The 23,290-nt window shown below is 47.8% G+C and overlaps 1 protein-coding gene across 2 annotated transcripts; it reads right to left on the reverse strand.

Moving 5' to 3' along the window:
• Positions 1–5,724: 5,724 nt before the first annotated feature.
• Positions 5,725–21,692, reverse strand: WNT5A (Wnt family member 5A). 2 transcript variants are annotated; one of them, XM_030956619.1, is made up of 5 exons: positions 20,652–21,692; positions 17,342–17,475; positions 15,952–16,217; positions 10,913–11,205; positions 5,725–9,353 (listed from the first exon to the last, which is right to left on the reverse strand). In XM_030956619.1, the coding sequence occupies exons 1-5, from the start codon at positions 20,655–20,657 to the stop codon at positions 8,895–8,897; spliced, it is 1,158 nt and encodes a 385-aa protein (XP_030812479.1). In that variant the 5' UTR covers positions 20,658–21,692; the 3' UTR covers positions 5,725–8,894. The 2 variants fall into 2 exon arrangements, with proteins under 2 accessions (XP_030812479.1, XP_030812480.1); XM_030956620.1 differs by lacking the exon at positions 20,652–21,692 and adding an exon at positions 17,863–18,304.
• Between the last annotated feature and the right edge of the window lie 1,598 nt (positions 21,693–23,290).

Raw genomic sequence — 23,290 nt, forward strand, 5'->3', positions numbered from 1 at the left:
CATCAATGCCACTGAATTTACCTTGTACTTTCTTGTTGATTGCAGTGTCCCATGTGACTTATTTTCCTTTCACTGTGTTGCAAGAAACAGCAGGATAAGGAACCCTGGAGTCCCTGGGAAGCCATGGGTCAGTCAGCTGCAAGCCACACACCAAATATTAATTACAGCTATGTGGTCAGAGCCCTCTGCTAACACTGCAAATAGGAACAGGATCGGGCCAGCATTGCCACATCCACATTTTTGTATTCTTGCCTCAGTTTTCCTCACCCTATTTTCAGAAAGAAAACCATGATTCATTTCTAATAGGTGCCCTAGTAAATAATCAAAAAGCGATAACGTAAAACAACTTCCCTCTATAAACACTGAGTGAGTAAACAACAGTTTGCTCACTGCTGTAGTTCCTCACCATCCCAGGCAGCTGTAGAGGGGGAACTATTCAATATTCTTTCCTTTAGATTTTAGGGTCACTTTTTTCAGGAATCATGTGATTCAGCAGCAGACCAGAAGTGTACCTGCAGGGACCACTGGAGCAAGTTTGCTTCTCCCAGGATCATTTATTTATTAAAAAAAAATAATAAAACTCACCCTCTAGGATCCTAGTCTATTCCCATCAACACAAGCCAGGTTAATTGCACCAGGATATTCCTACCATGGGATGGAGCTGAGAGAGGAGAGCTCCTACTGATTTTCTCCCTGTGGACTCCTGGAGCAGAATCACCTCCTTGGCAAACAGTCCCAGCCCTGAGCCTGCCCTGATGGACAGGGTGCTTTGATTAACACCACGAGTGCTGACCCAGAACATCAGTGCCTCAAGGAGGATTCCAGCAAACATCTGGTACCATTAAAGATCTACATCCCGAGAGGGCCAGGGCTGAGGGATTGCATAGTTCCTCTCCTTGGCTGGAACAGCACACAGATTTGAATGTTAGTGGAGCAACATTTAAGGAAATCGGCATCAGAATAAGGAATGAGGAATGTGAAGTTATTCATTTAGTGGTTTCTCTAATGCTTCTCCATTTAATATTTGCAAATTTAATATTTACACATGCAGGTCTTACAAAAATTATGTTACAAGGAACAGCTTCTGTACTTCTTATAATAAACAACCAACCAAAAATACATGGTATGTATAGCAAGGGGTTACAGCTGGGATCCTATATTACTTCTTAGAGTTACTTATCTAAGATCTAGTATCTATAAAAAGCCTCTCTGTTTGCTATTTACACAGGTGTCCTGGAGCATTATATAATCATGTAGCAGATCAACATAGCCCTAGGATCTCAAAGTATAATAAAAGTACATTTGGTTTGTGACGTAGAGGGAAAGAGTTGGCTACCATTTGACACTGGTCTTTTATTCCTTCCAGAAGTTCACCTGGGCATGGAGGATGGATGTCTTTAGTTCTTCATGAGAATAAGACAAAGCAAACACATCTTTTTGTAATCTTGCTTGCCTAGATTTTTAAAATGTACAGTCAAGCTGGCTTCTCACATAAATGTTTAAATTTTGCCACTCTTATTTACGCTATGTGGTTCCACTGAACTTGGCAACAGATCTCCTACAGCAGGGTCCACAAGCCAGGGGTCTGGCAAGATCTTTACTTTCAAGAGTCAGACTGTGAAGAAGTAAAGCATAGTAACTTAAAGTATTCAAAAGATACACCACCAAGGAGGACAACAAGACATGAGAGATGACAGAATCCACACAAGGCATAGATGTTTCCACATATTCTCTAACCACAAGAAGGATCAGAAAATCTATTACAAATTAAAGCAGATTCTATGATTAATGAAAAATGCCCTCCAGGAAAGGCATCTATCATCCCTTTAAAAAAAAGAAAAAAATAATGTGATGTATTATCCATAAAATCATCCACAATGACTAATCTATCATTTCAGTCAGCCAAATCCTGAAGACAAGGTTTGAATTCTAACAAGGTAACAACAAAATCTACTAGAATGTAAGAACAAGAGACATATTCAATTCCTGTTACATCTGGCTTCATTAGGGCTTATTCTGCTTTTAATCTGCTGTAATAAAGTCCTTAAGTTTGAGCAAAGATCTTAGACTTTGACATGCTCATAGAGAAGTATACATTGCATGCAAATGACATGGCAAAGGCAACACAAGTACATCAGACCTTGTACTTACTATGAATGAATTATGTCCTCCATTCATGAGTCCTACTGTCATTCTTTTCCAGAGCATCTGCTATGCAGGATCAACACTGGCCCTTGTCTTTACAAAAGACAACATCAGGAGGAATAAACTTCCACCACCCATTCCCTAGGCTGTGTACAGCTGCTGCTGATGCCAAGACATTGCACTCTTACCCAGTATTTTTATCAGCTATTCAGATTCCCAGATATATTAGAAGACTGTAGCAAAAAAAAAACCAAAAAATTAAAAATCAATTTATATATATAATTCAATGTAAATTGTCACACTTTTACAAACTTTTTAGAAAATCTTATCACCTATTTGCAAGTACAAGCATGTCATCATGCTTACTGAAGATTGCAGAGGTCATAAGGAACAAGCATTCCATATAATGCATATAACTACCAAGGAATTGCTCCCAGACTCCTGCCATTGGATTTTGCCCACTTGAGCATATATAAATCAACTGGCACTGTGGCTTAAAATGGACATCCTGTCCTTGACACCAGCAACCATTTGCCTGCTTGACAGCTCTGCAACACCAACTCTTAAAGCATTTGTTTGCTGCATCTTGCCCTGCTATTTTTCTCCATAGCGTTTTTTGGAGCTGTTTCTTAGGTGACGGTTTTACTTCTAGTTCTTTAAGTCCTCAAACTTCATTTATTCACAGGCCCTTTACCCACAAATGTACTATGCAAGATGAAAATATCAAGGGATTACTTTGATCCAGAAAACATAGATGCAGAAACACAGATATTCTCAATTTTATATGAATGGCAATCAACACCAATGGAGACTGCTAACAAAGTCATGAATTTGCACCCCATAAATTGGTCTTTTCCCCATTTTCTTCAAGTATTACTAGGTCACATCTCACTGAGTAGCAGCTTTCTTTTTCATGGTGTGAACCCTTTTGCCCAAAGAAAAGCACAAAAATACACCTAAAGAGTATTTTATAGCATTAATGACCTCAACCTCCCTGCTCCAGGTAATGGCCAGTTCAAGTTTGCTCAGGAATTACCCTTGACTCCTTCAAGGCTGCTGATTTACAAAGCAAAGAGATACTTGAGAAGCACTAGCACTATTTGCCTACTAAGCATTAGCTCTTCTGAGATCAATAGTCATGGAAAGTAAATCCCAGCCCATACTTGAGAAAAGCTATGTAAAGCTGCAATTTTCTGTATGAAAAACAACAGGAAAACCTACCAGGAGATAGGCTTGCTTGAGTGGGCAGAAAAATAGGCAGAAAACAGCAGCAGAAAACAGCAGCCAAGACTTTTAATCAGCTTTTAAGACTAACAGCTGCTGCACTCTGCTAACAACTGCCCAGGAGAAGCAGGAGGAAACCCTGAGGGATGGGTGGTTTCTGGAAGTGGTTCTTGCCATGAAACATGTCACTGAGGTCTGGGAGTCATTGGAGGAATGGCACCTTTTATTGAGGGAACCATATCCTTTGCTCAGGGTGTTCAAGAAAATTGCTGACTTAAAAAAAAAAAAAAGCCAACAAAACAAAAAAACACCATTTTAAAAGAGATGGATGGTTGGTATGGAGTGCTTTATGAAAACAGAACAAAACCAAACAAGAGCTGTGAGCCATGCTATGAACTCTAGTGTAGAGTTTGCATTTTTAAAATTCCTCGCAATGGATCTGGAATAAATCAGCAATGGGTCAAACCGGTTCAGAAAGTGTTTGAATAACTGCCCATGGAGTGGCCAGAGGTTCTCCGTCAGCAGAGTATTTTGACTGCTGCTGTTCAATTACCATTTGAGAAAGCAGGACTGCTGGGAAAGACAACACAAGGTAAACCAACACTGGCTACAAAAGCAATCAGTGCACCAATATCCACAGTGCACAGCCTGGCCCTCAGAGACCTTCCCAAAGCAGCTTCACCTCGTGCTGCTCTGAGCCAGCAGAGCTCCACACAGCCAAGGTAAGGGGCTGTCAACAAACCAGGAGAGCCTGAAATATCTCATTTTATCTCTATAATAGAAACTGTAATTGACAAATCATTATTTTACATTTATAAAATATATGATGAGGAACATACCACATGCATTCTAGACTTTCTGTCTGCACTGGAAATCAGCTGGGAAATTAGGAGGTATGGCGTAGAAACATCACTAGGAATATACTGTATTACTGCTTTTGCAGCTGCAGCCCCAGAATTTGTTTCACAATAATTCAGTTACCCATGTTTAAACAACCAGCCAGCAGAAGAAAGGCTGATATATTTCATATGCATTCTCTTTGAGCAGGGGGGCCTTCACGTCTGGTCGAAAAATGTCAGGCTCATATGACACCACCAGAGTCAGGAGAGATGCCTAACCATAACTAAAAGCAGAATTTGGCCAACACAATTGGAAAATACCAGCAGAGTATATACAAATGCACACACGCAATCTCATATAAGAGCAGAGCATGAGACAGATTGGATTTTTTAATCACACCTTTAAAGAAAACAACATTTCATGTACAAACCTCTCACTGCACTCCTACGTGGATCCTTTATCCCACTGCAACATAAACAGACATACCAGAGTCTGGAGTAGGGAAAAAAGATTTTTTTTTTTTTTTCCCATTGAGGATTTTAAACACAATTTAAAAAGCAAAAGAACAGATCTGGCCTGCCTTCCAAACTGACTTCAATAATAGATAAACAGTTTTAAGACTACCACAGTCAGCAAGTACATACATAAGCTTTACATTAATACACTTACCTATATTTTTAGGAGAGCTTCATTTTTCCTTGTTGCTTTTGGTTTCCTCCAGCATATAGTCCACAAGAAAAAAACTAGACATTTTTCCCGATTCACCAAAACCATGCTTTTACAATGAATAACCTAGTGGTTTTATTCCTCAAAACTTTCATCCAAAGGAAAGCAGCCTTTCTGTCAGCTTCCGTACCAATTCCTACAAGTTTTGTATCATCTTTCAAAGATCATTCTATCAAACCAACCCTTCAGAAAGGAAGGATTTTAGCTTGCATCCTGCATGCAGTGCCTGACTTGAAGCTGCCATTCTCTTCTTCAAGTCTCTTATCTCTGATGCACTTATTGGTAAAACCTGAGGGCTTTGGTACTTTGCAAAAACGAAGTGGATCTCAGTACTGGCATAACCAAGCACAAATATTTGAAATTATTACTAAAAAACCAAGATTCTGAAACAGCATTTTAAACAAAATTAAACAGATAAACTTTGGTGAAAATTAAAAACAACTCTCTTGTATCTGAGCCCATAATGACTATTTTGAATACAGATTATTTACTGCTGGCAATAAAGAAGTTTTTTGGTAACTTTTCTGTTATTGGGAAAAGCTTGAATACAATCCAGTAAAAAAAAAAATGCTGACTTTCCTAAATAGGGGCCGTGTTTTTGCAATAAAGAATACTGGTCAATATACAAGTGGAGGAAAACTGAACCAGATGTCAGTAATAGGACCACAGAACGTTGCATTTGCCCAGAATCGCTATTTTAAACACATGATGTTGGTCTACTGGTTTGTGGGATAATACATTCTTGGCAGCCAGAAAGACTTTCGATATGTTAGAAGGTTATCCTTGAGGAAAAAAAAAAAAAAAAAAAAAAAGGAGGAGGAGAAGTGAGGTAAAGAAAGGCCACTAATTCATCAAGTTACCTGTAGCAAAAAAAATCATCACTTAAGAAATCAGTTCAAAGACAAGTGCCAGTGGCAAAACAGAAAGCTTGGGGTTCATAATAATTTTTGTTTTCTGCTTTATAAACCTCCTTAATACGAATACTTCATTCATCCTTCATTGCACTTTGCCTTCCTGGCTTTTTTAAAGGATTCTTCCCTTCATTTGTACTCAGTTTCTGGTGAGCTTCCACCTTGCAGCTCCATCCAGGGTGGTCACAGCGATGTGGGGGAACCACCCCCACACACAGAGCACACAAACCCAGCACCAAGGGCTTCTCCTCTTGGAAACCTTTGCTCACCCCAGGGTCCTGCTGCCCCCACTGGCATTGCTGAAGGCAGCTGCCCCAACACCCCTGAAGGCAGCCCTGCAAGCCATAGGCACACAAGTAACAACCCAGGTCCCTGTGCACTGGCAATTTAGTAGTTGCCCATCTCTAAAATGCCGCCTAGCTCAGAGTCACAGTTTCTGAATGGACTTTTTGGTATGTTTTTTGGGTTTGGGTTTTTTTCCCCTTGTATTTAAGAAGTCTTCCCCTTCTATCTCTAAGTCTTCTTAATATTGAAATAAAACGTCAAAATGTACTTTGTATGTTTGGCCAACAAACACATCCCTGTTTTACCATGTAATAAATTTAAAAATCAACTCTGATCATTGTCTTAACAAACCCTTCCCTGAAAGATAATTAAAACCACTTCCCAATATACAACCAAAGTTTTATTTTTATAGTCTATCTTCAATTATGGCATAATCCTTTCTTTTTTTTAACCAGTGAAATATACAAATCACACAAGACAGAAATATGTACATTAAATGTACAGAACAGAGGAAAGGACATAGAAGATTTACATATCTGAATGACAGGTAAAATATTTTACATTAAATAGGGTTTTAATAGCTAGGATCATGAGATTCAATTCTGCTCAGACAGAAGTCACTAAAAAGGAACATGAGGTGATTCAGCAAATGAAAAAAAAAGATCATGGTTTTTGTACAATAAAAACCAAAGTGACATATTCAATGAATTAGTGCTTTATTTATTTCTCTTACTTTAAAGATATTCTTTCCAAACATCTGAAGATGAGGGGTAAATATGTCCTTGTACAATAAATTAAGAGCAATAAAGCGCCATTAAGAAGCTGATAAATGATCAGGATGAATTTAATGATACAGCTTAAAGGCTTGTGAAAAGTCAAGGCTTTAGTACAACTAGGCTAAAGTGAAAGGTTTTTTTCACTTGGTATCTTCAAAACCATTTTCTTTAACTTGCAGGATGAGACTGAATTGGAAAGTGGCATCTGAACCAAAGATGAAATCCTGTGTAACTACACAGCATGGGGGAACACTTATTGTTTGACAAATAACAATTCTCTGTTCAAAAACTGAAAAGCAAGGGCCGAATGCAGCACATTTTGGATTTGGAAGGTGTCTCCTTTCAGCAATAATCAATAATGCCCTTAATGTGAGAGTGGAATAGAAGCGATCTCCAGACTGGTATCAATTCAAGTGCAGGGTGCTGCCTCTACCAACCACTCAAGGAAGTCCTGAAATTGGGAAGAGGCTTACTTCTTTGTGGTTATCCTTAAAACTTCTGAATGTTACAAGTTCTTAAAAAATAATAATTAAAAATAAAAACCCACCAAAAGCTTAGAATCAATCTAAACACCTGAAGAGATCTGAAAAAGAAAATAAGGGATGAACTGCCCCTTTAATTTAGATGTTTTATTTTTTCTAAATCATTAAAATATATATGTACAAAAAGCTTTGAAGTATCAGACACCAGAGACCACAGCTCTCCCATATATATGTAACTGCTCGAGTATAGTCTGAACAGTTGTATAGTGTATATCTGCAGTATATTATCTAAAGCATGTGTATTAAAGACATAGGATGATAAATTTGGTATTGCTGCAACGTTTCATTGAACTATAATAGTCAGTTAATGTTATTAAAATATGAAACTACTGTCTCCTTGAGGGAAAGCGTTCCCAAAATCTGCAAAAAAAAATAAAAATCAGTCATTCCAAGAGCGGATATCTAATGATTTATTTTCTCACATAAAATTAGAGGAGTTATTTGTCAAGCTGTGTTTTGAAAGACAGCCAGCTATTACACCATTTAAAGGCATTTTCAAATGTGGGGAACTCTCCTTTCCATGGGCTTTGCAGGCTGGGAAAGCAAAGCTGTCTGTGAGCATTGCCCAGCCCCAGTGCTGCGGGCAGCCTGCCCCGGCTGCTCCACGCCCGCCAGGGAAGCGCTGCTCCGGCACACGAGACACTCGAACATCACAATTAGCTGATGAGGCCAAGCTCTGCCTTGAAGAATATCTTTATTATTCACCAAGGCAGATTTTTTTTTCTGGGTTTTTTTTTTCCTGTCTTGCTGGGTTCTGGAACCAGCCCTGGTGACTCAGGGATAGCGCAGTTGAAGCCTTTCTGATCCTTTGCTCTTTGCCCTCTGGTGACCCTTGGCGGGCAACCGACACCATACCTTGTGATGAACATACCCCTTATTTACAGAGCCCTACATGCACTGAACAGCTTTATACACCGTATTCTAGGAACTTCTAGTGTCTGAACCTAAAAGTCATGGACAGCTCTGTGTGTTCCTCACATCCATAAGGATGGTTCTAACATCCCAAGCACATTACGTGGTTGCTCTGTCTACTGCACATGTATTACGTTCCATGGATCTAAATTGGGATATGTCGGCTTTTCCCCTCAAACTACTCTATTGTTTGTAAGAAAAGTCAAATTTTTTTTTAACTTTGTAAAATAAATATTCTCAGATTCTCCTCCATTATTGCCAAAAATATAAGCCTCACACAGTTCTGGGATGGACGCAGAGAGGATTTCCAGGCACTTCTCTTTGCAACCTTTATATTTTTCTTTTTTCTTTCTTTTTTTTCCTTCCCCGCCCTTTTTTATTTTATTTTCTTTTTTTTTTTTTTTAATTTTCTTAAAAGAAGACGAAAACTCCTTGGACTCTATAAATAAAGTGGAGATAGTCCTGCGGAAAGGGAGAGGGGCCTGCACCCCTTGCTGGCAGGCGGCTGCAGTTCCTCCCACCTCGTCCGTGCCCTATTTGCACACAAACTGGTCCACGATCTCTGTGCACAACTTGCATTTCACGTAGCAGCACCAGTGGAACTTGCAGTGGCAGCGCTCTCGCTGCACCGTCTTGAACTGGTCGTAGCCCCGGCCGCAGCACATGAGTTCACAGCCGTCCATGCCCTCCGAGGTCTTATTGCACAGGCGGCCCTGGGTGCCCAGGGAGCCGGTGCTCTCGTTGCGCACGCAGTAGTCGGGGCTGGGGTCGATGTACACCAGGTCGTGGATGGTGGGGGCGTTGAAGCGGCTGTTCACCTGCACCAGCTTCCCCCGGCTGTTGAGCTTCATGGCGGCGGCGCTGTCGTATTTCTCCTTCAGGGCATCGCCCACCTTGCGGAAATCGGCGAGCTGCAGCCAGCAGGTCTTCAGGCTGCAGGAGCCGGAGACGCCGTGGCACTTACAGGCCACGTCAGCCAGGTTGTACACCGTCTGCAGAGTCAGGGAGAGAAGCAGGAACCATGATCAGAGGCTAGCACGGCTGTGAGAGCATTTATACCCCTCATCTCCTGCCCTCTGTCATAGCCCCTCCACAGTATTCACCTTAGCATCCCCTCCCCTCCTTCTAATCAGTGGGAAGGACAAGTCAGCTGACACATCCATGCACCCCAGCACCCCAAAGAGCCAGGAGGAGGAGGAGGAGAGGAGACCCTCACCAGCCTCTCCTCACAACAGAGACAGCCACAACAGCACACACAGCCCAGACAGCAGCATCACTCAGGCTGCACTCAAATTTTAGGAATTCGCTCTCACGCCAGCAAAGGATTTTGCTGTTTCATTGAGAAATGTAAAACATCTCCTTATTTTCTATCTGAGTTACTGTCCCTATTGATCTCTGCTTGAGGCTGCAATTAGGGAAAGAGTTAAGATTCCTCTTGCTCCTGGCTCAGCTGCAGCTGATTGTCTACTCTTGGCTCGGCATCCTCCTCCTATCCCAAATACTGCTCTGGAAGAGAGACTTCATCCAAGAAGAAACCCCCAAACACCTATGGGTGGGAGTCAGAGCTACATAGCAATATCCTCTTTACAAAGCTTTGGCAGGGAAACCTCAGTCATTTGCCCTGTACAAATAAAGTAAGAGTCAGTGTTGACACTGCCCCAAAAATCCTGGGGTCTGACACATTAGATGATACTGTAGACAGCTTCCACCCAGCAGTTACAGAGTCTTAACACTGCCAAATGGCACTGCACAGATGAGGCTGAGGAAGGAAAAAACTCCTCAAGTCTCCATAAGCAACTGTGAAAGTGTCATTTTTCTTCTTGCTAATAGTAATTGGCCTGTCCACTGCTCTCAGACACCATCCTCTTACATTTAAATACTATTAATTTTCAATTATCTTTCATCCTTCTTCACCTTAGAGCACAAGTGCAAAGTCTCAGCTGACTATTGTTGGCACTTCAAGCTTTAGGAAAATAATGATTTTGGCTCTTCATATTCAGACTACTAAAAAAAAGTTTACACCCATTCATTTAAAGCATTTTTGAGATTAAAGAAACCATGAAGACATGTTCAACCACAGAAGGCCATGTCTTCTAATAGCAAAGAGAAGCTTTTCACATACTCTTAAACCAGAAAAAGAAAAAAAGTCAGAACAATCTTGTGGCACAATTCCAGCCTGGGAAGCCCAGCACACCCCTCTCCCTTCCAACACACACTGTCCTGGTTGGAAATACCAACTAATAAAATTCTGTTCTACAGAGAACCCACAGCGAGCAGGGCACTTTTCATGAAACAATACAGAGGGAAACACAACATGCTTTGGTCTCAGCCTCCCCCGTGAGGAAAGCAACAGGACTGTCAGACAACCAAAAGCAACACCAACCCATGCACTCCCCACCCACCCACACCCCGTATTTGCCATTTTCTCATTTTGTGCGTCAAAACAAAGACAAGCCACAGTGGCTGCTCTGTGCCCCACTGAAACATGTTTTCCCCAAAAAAAAGGGATGAGGAGGAGCATGGGGGGACACACTGTGGTGCAGACACTCACTCTTCTGCCGGCCTCGTTGTTGTGCAGGTTCATCATGATGCGGGCGCTCTCGTAGGAGCCTCGCTGGTAAACCCGCTCGCGCTCGCGCGCGTCCACGAACTCCTTGGCGAAGCGGTATCCATACTCGATGTTGTCCCCGCAGCCGCCCCACAGCCAGTCCCGGGGCAGGTCCTTGGGCCGCGCGGCGCGGCTGCAGCCGCACGAGGACAGCTCGCCCTCCCGGCACGCGCGGCTCATGGCGTTGACCACGCCGGCCGCGCTCACCGCGTAGGTGAACGCCGTCTCCCGGCTGCCTGCACGGAGACACAAGCAGGGTTAGGGGACAGCCACCACTCCCTCCCTTGTCCTCCCAGCCTGCTGATGGGCCGGGAAGACCAAGGCTCTCCAGAGCCACCAAGTTCACTCGCACGGTAAAAGGGAGAGTAACCCGGAACCACGCTGCCCAAAACATCCCCACTCTGAAAGAAACAAGCCAACCCAAGCCATGTGAGCACACACAGTTTGTCAAGAGCAGAAATCACTTCTCTTTTATGCTGGTGAACACCTAGATGAAAGTGCAGAGTGGAGGTGCGTCAGGGCCATAAGGCCAGCGGGGCCAAAGCAGCCATGCCTGCATATGAGGGGAGGGAAGGATAACAGGCTCCCTGTCCTTCAGAAGAAAGAGATGTTAAATACAACTTTTAAAAGTCTGGTTCTTAAATTACTACTTTTCAAACGTGATTGATGCACTTCACCCACTTATTCCAATTTATTTAAAGTTCAAGCAATTTACGAAGTCTCCTAGTATCAAAAGAAACGCGCAGCAGAATAACACACAACTTTTCACCCTACACATTAGCCAGACACTTCTGGAGGAGACTATTTAAAACTAACAACAACCTGTGCTGGTTATTATCCACCACTTCAGCTCTTGTGAATATGGCAGGGGAGCCCATGGACAATCATTTTTACAAATTACAGGGAAGAAAAAACCCTTGGCACGAGGTGGCCTTGAAGGTTTTCTCCTGCAACTGGTGCCCTTAAATGGAAATGGAAAACCTCAAGTTTCCAGCTTTCGTTAAGAAAAAGTTACAATACCCATAATGTAAGACATGGCCACATACCATCCTATTGACAGTATCAGATCCCACCTCATCAAGTGTCTGACTTCCCCAATCACTTCTCCAAGGGTGCCACAAGTTCTGAGTACAACTAGCAAAGCTTGCACATAAACAAACACAAAACTTGCACCACAGAGCAACACTTGAAGTTTGTTTTTCTACTTAAGAGACAGCATCCCAATGGGTTGTTTCCAAGAAAGATTCTTGGAATGACTAAGAATAGACTAAATATTTTTTTTCTGTTTATATGATTTAAGTTTTATTCCTAATCTTTAGTCTAATCAATAGATCAAGCTAGTTTTTAGTCTTGGTTTTATGTGATTTTACTTAGGGAACATCATGGCCTTTGAAAAACTAGGATGTTAAGAGGCTGTGTTTTGGGCAAGTCACATATATTTAGACAGCAACATTTTAGGCAAAATCTCTTTGTACAAGATGTATCATGACACGTCAAATCTAATAGGAGCTTTCAAGCACTTCTGAAACATAAATAATTTGAAGTCTGGTTCATATTTAACATCAAGATGACACTATGACCAGAGCAGCTTTGTTAATACAACAGCTGTCATCCACTGGATTAATTTTGGTAATAGATGCTGGGTTTAAATGGGAAAAATCAGAAATCTTATGTTAGGAAAGATGAGACTTAAGAAAGATCAGAAGCACTTTGCTACCTTACAATGGTCTGTACTCACAGACACCTGCTCTTGGAAGTATCTACATGAATTGTGGGTATAAAGGGTTACAGGAGTAGCATTTTCAGTTAAAAAAACATTGGCTTTATGTGGTGACTTAAGCCTTGCATCTACTGCAAACTATAGCGGGGGGAACCTCATACAGATTTTAATGTTCCCGTTTGCTCTGTAACACACATTTTTGGATTAATTCCTTAAGCAAAATTTCCACTATATTGAGAGGAAAGAAATGTGGTCTGCTTTGGACCACAGGACTCGCCTCTTCCATTCCATTTTTGTTCTTTTGCATGTTTAGTTAACTCATGCTTTCTCACGGGTAACTCTTCCCCTTATTGAGGGATTTAAACTCATAAAGCTGAATATTTTTGACTCGTTTTCATTATTAACCTGGAACAAATTTTAAAGAACTTGCTCTCAGTGGGAAGAAGAAGGAATGGCTTGGGTACAAGAAGGAGAGTTGCCCTGCAAGTTCCCTCCTTTAACATTTAGGCAAATTATAAAACAGCATCAGCTGCTGAAGTACACTTCAAGCCAACACTGCCTAAAGTCATCGACCCCAGGAACACATTAAGAGTGATGGCTCCACGTGGATGAGTTACTCTGAGTTTTCTTTTTTTCCCTTCTTTTTTCAGTCTTTAGGCATAACTGTGCTTTCCTTCACTGTCAAATATATCTGTCTTTTCCCACAGTCCAGGATTTCTCTCTATTGTAGCCATGGCAAGCAAACACACATTCCAAACACGTTCGAGTCCCCTCTCTCCCATATATATAAAACATAGAAATGGAACTGTTCAATATACACACACTGTAGGAAGCCACCCACAGAGCAAGGCGCTGAGCTTTACACTCGATCTGAATAAGTCTGCAAGAACAGAACCTTTTTTTTTTTTTATACCTGAACATAAGATACAAAATGTTCTTTGTCTTGCATTTTAAAAGCATTCAACATCAGGCTGAAGGCAGAATAAGCTGGACCCCAACCACACGGAGCTGTAGGGGGAGGATGCAGTGATTTTGTTTCCTGCTAGCACTCAGCTGTGTGTGCAAAGCCCATGTGCAGCCTGCACAGGGCTGGCCACAAAGCCAGGAGATGGCAGCGAGCACCATGGCCTGACCTGGGAACCAGCACCCGAGGAGAGCAGTGCAGAACACAGGCCCTAAAACTTTACAGTTCAATAAGCCACAGAGCAAGTTTCCAAACCCAAGGGCAGGTTTATTTGTACAGCTTTAGCTAACTGCAGGGTAAATCCTGGAAGAAAGACTGTGCATTGACACACGGGGCCGTGGCTGCGCCGGCGGGCAGTGCCGTGCCCGGGAACTCTCTGGGGCGCAACCAAGGGCACGTGGCAAAACCTCCCAAACAACGTGCACTCAGAGCCTGCACCCTGCACTGCTGGGAGCGAGGGGCATCTGACAGCCCATCACACAGCCCATGGCAGGCTGAAGTCAATGGGATCAGGCTCTGGAAGTGTCCACTTTTCCCTCCACACAGAGGAACACCAACTGGTCATTACTGAGGGTCAGCACGAAGTACTACAACTGCTACACCTCCTTCCTTGCTCTCACTGAACACACTCTTCATGCTTTCACTCCTGAATATGGCTATTAACCTTGCTTCCATCTGCAATTAGAATAAGTGGCTTAATTACATGATGAATTGCTGTGTAGACATCAGCTAATACAGTCATATCCAGCAAATGGGCGCGGCAAAGTTATTTAACTTGAAAGGAACCACCTTTAAATAGATCTGTCATACTTGGGGAGGGCAGAAATATCGATTCCAGAGACAGACACCACAAATCACAGGCCCCATCCTGTACACTCCTTCACACCAACAGTCCCCCTGAGCTAATTTTCACTTGCTTGGATAATAAATAAGGGCTGAAGGATGAAGGCCTAAATTTTAAACAGATTAATTTTCTGACATTTTTTAGACTAGAACAGAGAGGTGTACAGAAGAAGCTTGCTTTCATGTTTTTACACTTTTGCTTGGGTAAGGTAAAAAAAAAAACCTCTATGGAGGGTTAATACTGTGCTTTAAAAAGCCTAGGGAAGGTTGTTTATCTAAAATCAAATGTTCCAATTTGGTACTTTCAGGCAATTGATTTTTTTCTATTTATCTGACAATCTCCAAATAAAAATGTCTTTTAACAAAAACTGAGACCAAATGTGAATTGATGCATTCCTTCAACTTTAACTGGAGTCAGCTCATTTACAGACAAACCCAGACTGAAACCGATTTTAAAACTTACTCTTTTTCTAAAGCAGACAGGACAGAACAACACTGCCATAAAAGCTGTGCTTTACAACCCCAACTAAAAAGCAGTGCTGCATTTGCCAGTGTACCACTCATTACTTAAATGATCACAAGTGTCACCCAGAAAAGTAGGCATTTTTCAGTTGATTACACAAAATCAGCAATCTGCCTTGAGAAAGTCAGAGGAAGGTTTCACCATGGACCCCATTCAACACCACTGGTTAAAATTTTGCCAAGGACTTTAAAATACTATGAGGTCCTTAAACGCTAATAAAGTCAGGCAGCCCATGAGCACTGGAGAAGGCCACTTCAGAGAGGATCTGACAGGGGAAGGGTTGGGTGTCCACCAAATTGTGATAAGATTTAAACAAGAATTTGTCTCTCACCATGGACATGATTCCATTAAAAGCCAGTTACAAGGACAATCACACATTTTACCATGATAGAACTGATCTCATGAAAATTACCCTGCTACAGTAATTTAAAAATAAATCTGTTTTCCTTAAAAAGAGAAAAAACCATACTGTATCTGGAAATAAGCAAGGAGGAATTGCCTATAAACACCAAACGATAGAGCAGCAATTTTCAGTTAACCTCTGGACCAAGAGCGATTTATTATCCAGCTGCTAACTTTGGAACTAGACATGGACATCTTTAATTTTACAAGACGCTGCTGGTTTTAATTCTTGTAGGTTGCCTTTGTTTTGTCTCAGGTTTTCTAAAAAAGAGATTTCAGGGCCTCATTTTCCTTTCTCCCCTATTCCCATATGCAAATATATATTCCTACTTTGTTTTCCAAGACATATGGCTGGACAGTGGTGGGAAATCACCTCCAGCTAAAAATAATCCAGCTCCTTTGCCAACTTTTAGAAACACTTGATTGTATACAGTACTCAGTAAGAACCTGGCAAGAGATTCAAGCGCAGAACAGTGTGTGCCATACATATCCTCAGACAAGAGTTTAATCATAAAGATGTTGCTTCCTACCTATCTGCATGACTCTGCCAAAAACAGAGTTGTTGTCCACAGTGCTGCAATTCCATCTTCTATGTCTGAATTGATACTGGCACTCCTTAATGCCTGTCTTTGCACCCTCTCCAATGAACTGCATATGGTCCTGATACAACTGGCAGAGTTTCTTCTGTCCTTGGGAAAGCCCTGCTAGCTGGCTGCACAGTGGCTGGGCTCCTATAATGTACACCTCTGACATCTGAACAGGATTCATGGGGTTCATGGGGTTCATCCCTAAAGACCTGCACAAAGAAAGATTCGCATTAATAAGCAGAAGATTTCAAAATAAAATAAAGCCATTTTAAAAAATCTATAAATCCCAGACAGAACTGTATCTTACATATGAGTATATAACTCTTGTTTTTCTTAACAAGTGAGGAAAAACCCCAGACACTTAAATATGAAACTTTTGTTTTAAGAACAGGACAGAAGTTACTAGTTTCCACCCATGTGGTTATCACCATACATTTGAGACTGAAGTACGACACAGACTTGGAAGACTTGCATCTAGGCAGTCTTCTACCAGCTTAAATTGACACAGTAAAAAAACCAGAAGCTCCAAACAATTGCAAGGCCAGGAAAATAAATAAAGCAAAAATGAAAAAAGCTCTCCAAATCCCAATTTATCTTAACACATATTTTATACTTAAGTCTGGGTTTTTCAGTCTGATCTCTTATAAACAAATAGGGGAACCTTTAGCAAGCCAGAAGTTAGAAACTTGCTACAGACTACGTCTAGCTTCTTCCAAATGACAACACAGAAATATACAGGCAAGTATATTCATTCTAAACAAAATCAACTTTGTTTTCTTAATTCTTAAAGTGCTCTTCACATGATACATTTCAATTAAAAAGTAGCTATTAATCCAAAAGGCATCACTGGAAAAAGCAGAGAAACACCTATTTCAAGAACTACAGATAATTTGCCAAAGCAGGAATTTAAACCTACTCCTTTGTAACAAAATAGATTTGTAAACATTTCAGTTACAGAAAACTTCAAACTGAAACTTTGAGTTTTTCCTTGCAAATCAGCATTTTCTCTCGTACATGCAAACCATCTAATGTAAGGGAGTTGAAACATCCCTTTTAAAAGAAAAACAATTATAGTGATTTAAAGATGATAAAATTCATAGAGAATCTACCAGACAGCATTCTAAAAACCGTGTTTTACAAGACGAGATGTTGCACATTTACCCTCCCTCGACAGACCCGTTCTACTCAACATATTCGAACCAGCACACTTCTCCCCTGCTGCCTCGCTCCGGCCGCACTCCCGCAGAAACAAAGTACAGAAGAAGCACAGAGACATTGAAGCAAGCAAATCTTGACACCCCCTTTCAAAACCAAGTCGATACGAGATGCTTACCACCAAGAGCTGGCTTCTATTACAACCTGGGTAAAAGAGGAGAAAACGGCCAGAGCCACTACGAGGTACTGAGAAGCCATTGTACTGCCAACTGTCCCCACAGCACCTCCGTGGATTAATACTGCACTGGATTTCTAGAGGGGGGAGAAAAAGGATCAGATTGTTTATTGCTTCTCAGACCATTTTCGAGCATTCAAGTTTAAACAACGGAAGTCTCCGGGCCCCTTTTAACTTGACTCTGACTCGCCGGCCCTTCTCCCCGCCGAGGCTCTGGTGCCAGACACAGGCACGCCGCAGCTCCCGCTGCACCGGGCAGAACCCACCCCGCCAGCCCCCACCCCCCCGGCGGACACCGCCTTCCCGGGGCGCCCGCCCGTCCCTCTGCCCCGGCCCCGCCGCTCCCGCACCCCGCCCGCCGCACGGCACGGCACGGGACCAGGCGCAGCAGCCGCTCCGGACACCGGAGCCATCCCCGCTGCCCCGGGGCTGCAGCGACCCGCGGGCCCCGGGCCGGGCATTACCCCATCGCCGGGGACACGAAAGGCTCACGGCTGGCTAAAGGCGGCTGCAGGTTTGCAAAGCGAGCCCGACAGGGAGGGGGGCCGGTGCCTCGAGGGGTCGGTTCCGCGGGGGGCCCGAGGGCTCCCGCCCCGGGATGATGCGGCCGGTCCTCGCCCTTCTCCGTCGTCCCCTAAAACATCTCGGCGCAGCCTCGGGGCTCCCGCCCTCCGCGATCGCCGAGGCAGCCCCGAGCTCGGCGCTGGCACCGCGGGGACTGCCCCGACGGCAGCCCCGGGGCCGGTACCGCTCCGGGGAGGTACCAGGAGCGACAAGGGGCAGCTCCGCGTCCCGACCCGGACCCTGCAACAACCGGGCTGCCGTCCTGGAAGTCAAACGCTTCCCCCGACAGGTCCCGCGATCACCGTCTGGTCCTCACACGGGACTCTCTCACTCCCTCCCTAGAGCCATTCCTGGGGTTGATTTCCCCTCCCCTCGGAAGGAAAAAAAAAAAAAAAAAAAAAAAAAAGGACATTTCGACACTTGGGGGCTCTCTATTCCCTATTCATTCTCCAAATGCCCTTAACGCTGAATTGAAGGTGTTCTTAATTCTAATTTATTTCTGTTTGCGAAGGGCCGGGAGGAGCGGAGCGCTGGCAGCGGGGCGGACACGGAACCTGCCCGGGCACACGCCGGGGAGCTGCCGCAGCGCGGGGACCCCCACGGGCAGCTCCCCGACACCGCTCGGGGGCTGCAGCCCGGGGGCGAAGCCTCCCCGCGCCGTGCGGGTTAAACATCCATCCCCTGCCGCGGGAGATGAGCCCCCCAGCTCCCCGCTGCTGGGGTGGGTAAACGGGGGCCGGTCTCCCGCAGCAGAAAGAACCCGCCCGTCCCACGGGGGCTCGGTCCTGGCAAAGGTGCGAACGCCGAGGGCGTGTTGAGCGAGGGACGAGGCGAAGCGAGGAGTGCGTCGGGCAAGCCGCGACACCCAACAGCGCACAACGCGCTGGGCTCTTTTCATCTCGTTCCTTCTTGAAACAATGACAGTAACAAAGGAGAGCCACGAAAGTGCCCGAGCCCAGCCTGAGGAGGTCGGAGACGCCGGTGCCCATGCGGGACGCCGACAGCTGTGCAGCTGCCCGGCCCGGCAGCCAGCCCGGGCACGCCGAGCTGCCGGCGGGGCGGGCGGCCGCGGAGGGAGCGGGGCAGAGCCGGGAGCGGAGCGCTGTCCCCGCTGCAAGACGCGGCCGGCAGGGTCAAAGGGCTCTGTCCCCACAAGGCCCGGGTGCCCCCCGAGCTCGGAGCCCCCAGGCCGGCGGTGGCGGCTCGCTCCCAACAGGGGGCGGCCTCGCTCGGCGGTGCTGCCCTTCCGACGGCACCTCCGCGCCGCTGCCGTCCCCCCTGCGCTGCGCGCACTGCGCCGAGCTGCGAGGCTGCGGAGGCACCTGCGCCCGGGGCCGCGGGACAGCCCGGCCCTTCCAGCCCGGCCCTTCTGCACGCAGCAGCTGACAAGGTACCACCAGAAACAACACACACAAAAAAGCCCGCAGTAAAAAAAAAAAAAAAAAAAAAAAAAAAAAAAAAAAAAAAAGAAAAAAGAAAAAAGAAAAAAAAAAGCAGACTGCCGAGCAGCACTGGAGATCGGGAGTGTGAGGCACCGTGCTCAACTTTGTAGGGCCGCGGAGATTGGGTTTTGGTATTTAACGCACCCCATGCGGAGCCCGCGCTCCTTGCCGAGATGAAAAGAGAGGCTTTTACAGATCCTGCACCGCGGGATCGCCTCTGATCCTGTTTTACACGGGGTGTCTGGAAAGCCTGCGAAGGCATCTGGTTTTCTAGGAGCACTACCAGCGGGCAGGCGGCATCCAGAGCCCGGCTCCGGGGGGCTGTAAACCGCGGGAGGCGCGGCGGCTCCGCGGGGACCCCCCGGCCGCCCCCTGCTCCCCGCTGCGTCTTCACAGCCATTTCGAGGAGCCAGACCACGTCTCACGTTTGCAGGGAAAGGCACTGGTCGGGTCCCGGCCCAGCTCTCCCCACCGGAGGCGCAGAGGGGTTGTTTTCCCGGGGGTGAAGGCACATCGTGTCCTTCCCTCGGCGCCCGGGGACAGCCTCGCTCCTCGGCCCCGCTGAACTCCCCGTGACCCTCCGAGTGCAGCCCATTTACCATACAATTGACAATTAAAAACAAACAAACAACAAAAAGCCAACAGCCTTTCCAACATGGAGTCCTCGCAGCGCCAAGGGGACCCCGAGGAGCCGCGCTCCTCCGCGCTGACCCAGGCGGGACCCGCTGCAGATGCAGAGTGATAATCTCCAGAAACTGAGAATAAAATTAAAGGGGGGGGGGGAGGGAGGGCTGACTCCGGGTCCTCCGCTGGCCCCCAGCCAGTTCTCCTTAAAGGTACAGGCCACCATTAGCGCCGACGTTGGGCTCCTCCATACCGATCCTCCTCGGGAAAGTTTGGGAAGTTTGGAAAGATGTCTTTAAACTCGCGTTAGGAGCCGCTGCCAGAAAGATGCACCGGGACGCGGCGGGCAGAGCGAGCCCAGCAAGTGTCTCTGCGGCGGGCAGCCTCTCTTCGGGGGGAAATTTAAAAAGAGAAGGAAAAGCAGAAAATACAAGAGCTTTTCCCAAGTGGGGAGCAGAACTCCCCGCGGTGGGGGAGAGCGGAGAAGCAGGAGCACCCGGCGCTAGCCGAGGAGGGGAGGAGAGGCCGCCCCGCGCCGGGGCCCCGCACCTCGCCGAGCGCAGCCCACCCTGCGCGCCCGCGGCCCCTGCGGCGCGGATTCCCCGCGCCCCGCGCGGACTCACCTCCATCGCGCGGGATCACCGAGCGGGAGCAGCCAAGTAATCCAAGCGGAGCGGGAGGCGAGACGAAAGTAAAATCCTGGCTCGCAGGAGCCGGGCGGTATCGTCCCGAGCCGCGGCCGGGGGAGCGCAGGGGCCCGCGGAGCTGGCGGGGGGCGGCGGGCGAGCGGCCGCCCTGTCCGGCGCAAACCGAGCGTGTCCGACTGCGGAGCGGGGCACCAGTGCAGCCTTCTTTCCAAGGTCCATCAGCAATCGCAGTAATTAGGGCTTTCCACCAGCAGAAGAAGAAGGAGGTAAAAAAAAAAAAAAAGCCAAAAAAAAAAGCCAAAAAAAAAAAAAAGCCAACCCAACACACGCACACAGCGCCCGTGGGCGTGATTGTGCGGAAGCAAATAAAAATCTTCACAAGCGGCAGCGAAAGCGCCGCGGGCGACGATCCGTCCCACCAGCCCAGGTGGTGCCGCCGCGGGGCTCCCCGCGCTCCCACCCGGCTCCGCCGGCGCTCGGGCCGCCGACCGCCCCCTCCGCAGCTCGGCGCGGACCGGCCCGCGAGAGGGGGACGATGGAGCCGAGCGGGTGCAGGGCTCCCCCCTGCCCGCCCCCCTTCACTTGCTTAAAGGCTGGGCGGTGCAGAGCCAGGGGTCCGCCGCTGCAGAGCCATCCCGGGGCCGGCTCCCTCCATTTTACACTGAGAAGAAAAAGCCCAAACAGAAAAAGAAGTTTCTGCACAAGCGGGAAGGGGAAGGGGGGCTGTGCACGCGTTTGCCTGTCTTACGGGGCGACTGATCCTGCAAGGCGAGCAGGGGCAGGGGGAGGGGAGCAGTCCGGGCTTCAGGAGCTGCGGCTCCCCCAATCCATCGGTGCCAGAGGCGCCCAGCGCCGGAGAGCGGGATACGCGGGAGAAGAGCCGGGAGAGCAAGCCGGGGCAGGCGGCGTCGCGGCAGCCGACCCTTCCTCCGTGGGGCTCTGCCCCCGCCCGCTGCAGCCGGCCCCGCTCCCCCCGCGTCTCTCCCTCGCTCCTCTTCACCCCGCTGCTTAAAACTGCGAAAGAGGAAAAAAAAAAAAACAAGGAAAAGAAAAAAAAAAAAGTTAAGAGAGCCAACGGCAGCTGGAAAACTTTCTCGCCACGCATGCGCCCAGGGCCGGCCTATTGCAGACGGGGCTGGATTTTAAAGCTGTACGGCAGCGAGCGGGACCCCGCGCGGCCCCGGGGCGGGCGGCGAGCGGGGGGCGCCCCCCGTGCTCGGCCGGCACGCTGAGCCCCGCAGCACCGGGCCGGTGTCGCTGATCAAACTCGGGGTGAAGCAAACTCCTCCTGCAAAGCAGTGCCCCGTGCGCCCATCCCGGCCGGCGGGGTGCGTGCGGGGTGCACGGCCCCTCCAGCGCCGCCGGCTGCTCATCTCGGGCCGGGATGGGGGCACATGTACACCCCTGCAAACCCGTGTGCACCCACATACGCACATGTACACCAATGTACACACCCGGGCTCTGCCGGGCCGGCCTCGCGGCGCTCCCCCTCGCACACATGTGCGCACAATGTGCGGCGCACATGGCCGCGCCGAGCGGCTGCCCAGCATCCCTGCCGGCGGCTCGGGGACGAGCCCTGCTTGTCGCATGCTCCGAGGCGCGGAGGCGGCCGCGTGTGCCGCCTGCCAAAGGGGAGACCGAGCGAGCTCGACGGCTCGTGTTCCTCCTCCTGCAGCGGCTTTTTGGCGCTATAAATTTGGCAAGTTGTTGACAAAACTGTTTGAATTAAATCAAGTAAGACCCAAGGAGAGTTACAGCGGAGAGGGGCTTCGCGGACCCTTTGCACCTCCCCGCTCTTTCCCTGCTCTGCAGCCCTCGGGTTTTTATTGCACCTCTCCCGTCCCGTGCACCCGAGCACAGGAAATGGGAGCGTTCCCCCAGCCACGCCGTAACTCCGCACTGTTTCCCCTGTATCCGTCTGCAACTGCGGGTCCACGAGGGGATGCGGGGGAGGGGGCACATTATCAAAGCAGCCCTGGGAAATCCAACCAGGCTGCGAGAACAGCTTCGCTATCAATAAATGCATTCACTCCCTCAAAGCCATTCCAGTGCAAACAAAATCCCTTCAGGAGGCCGATGGGGGACAAGTCACATCCCGGCCGGCCCCAGCCGCTGCCCACCTGCTCCCGAGCCGAGAGCTCGTCCGCCCCGCCGGGGCGCTGCCCGCCAGGTAAGCGCAGCTCCGGCTGCCCCCGCCGGGCCCCGACGGCCACGGCTGCCCCTCGGCCCTGCGCCCCCCGGGCCAAGCCCTCCGTGGCTCTGGCGGGGCCCCCGAGCCCGGCCGGGGAGCCGCGCTGCAGGGGCCGCCCAGAGGGGCGCGGCGTTGGGGCAGCGGCGGCAGCGCGGGGCGCGGAACGGGAGCCCCTCGGGGCGGCAGGAACGGGAGCGGAGCCCCCTCGGGGCGGCAGGAACGGGAGCGGAGCCCCTCGGGGCGGCAGGAACGGAGCCGCTGGGGGCGGCAGGAACGGAGCCCCCTCGGCCCACGGCGGGCAGGGGACCAGTCCCGCCCTCTGCGACACCTGAGCGCTCCAGCGGGGCCCGAGGCCGCAGCATCGCTCCCGGCAGCTTTCTGTACTCTCTAATATCCAAAGAGCTTTTCCATTAGGAATCCTCAC

This window comes from Camarhynchus parvulus, chromosome 12 (assembly GCF_901933205.1).
Source record: "Camarhynchus parvulus chromosome 12, STF_HiC, whole genome shotgun sequence".
In the NCBI taxonomy this organism is placed as follows: domain Eukaryota; kingdom Metazoa; phylum Chordata; class Aves; order Passeriformes; family Thraupidae; genus Camarhynchus; species Camarhynchus parvulus.

Bases quoted from the DNA above. Each gene is read 5' to 3' on its own strand.
- WNT5A (XM_030956619.1), bottom strand. The intron at 11,206-15,951 runs GTAGGAAGCAAC...GTCTCCGTGCAG, and splicing joins TGGCAGAGTCATGCAGATAG to GCAGCCGGGAGACGGCGTTC. The intron at 9,354-10,912 runs GTGAGTGTCTGC...CTGACTCTGCAG, and splicing joins ACAACGAGGCCGGCAGAAGA to ACGGTGTACAACCTGGCTGA.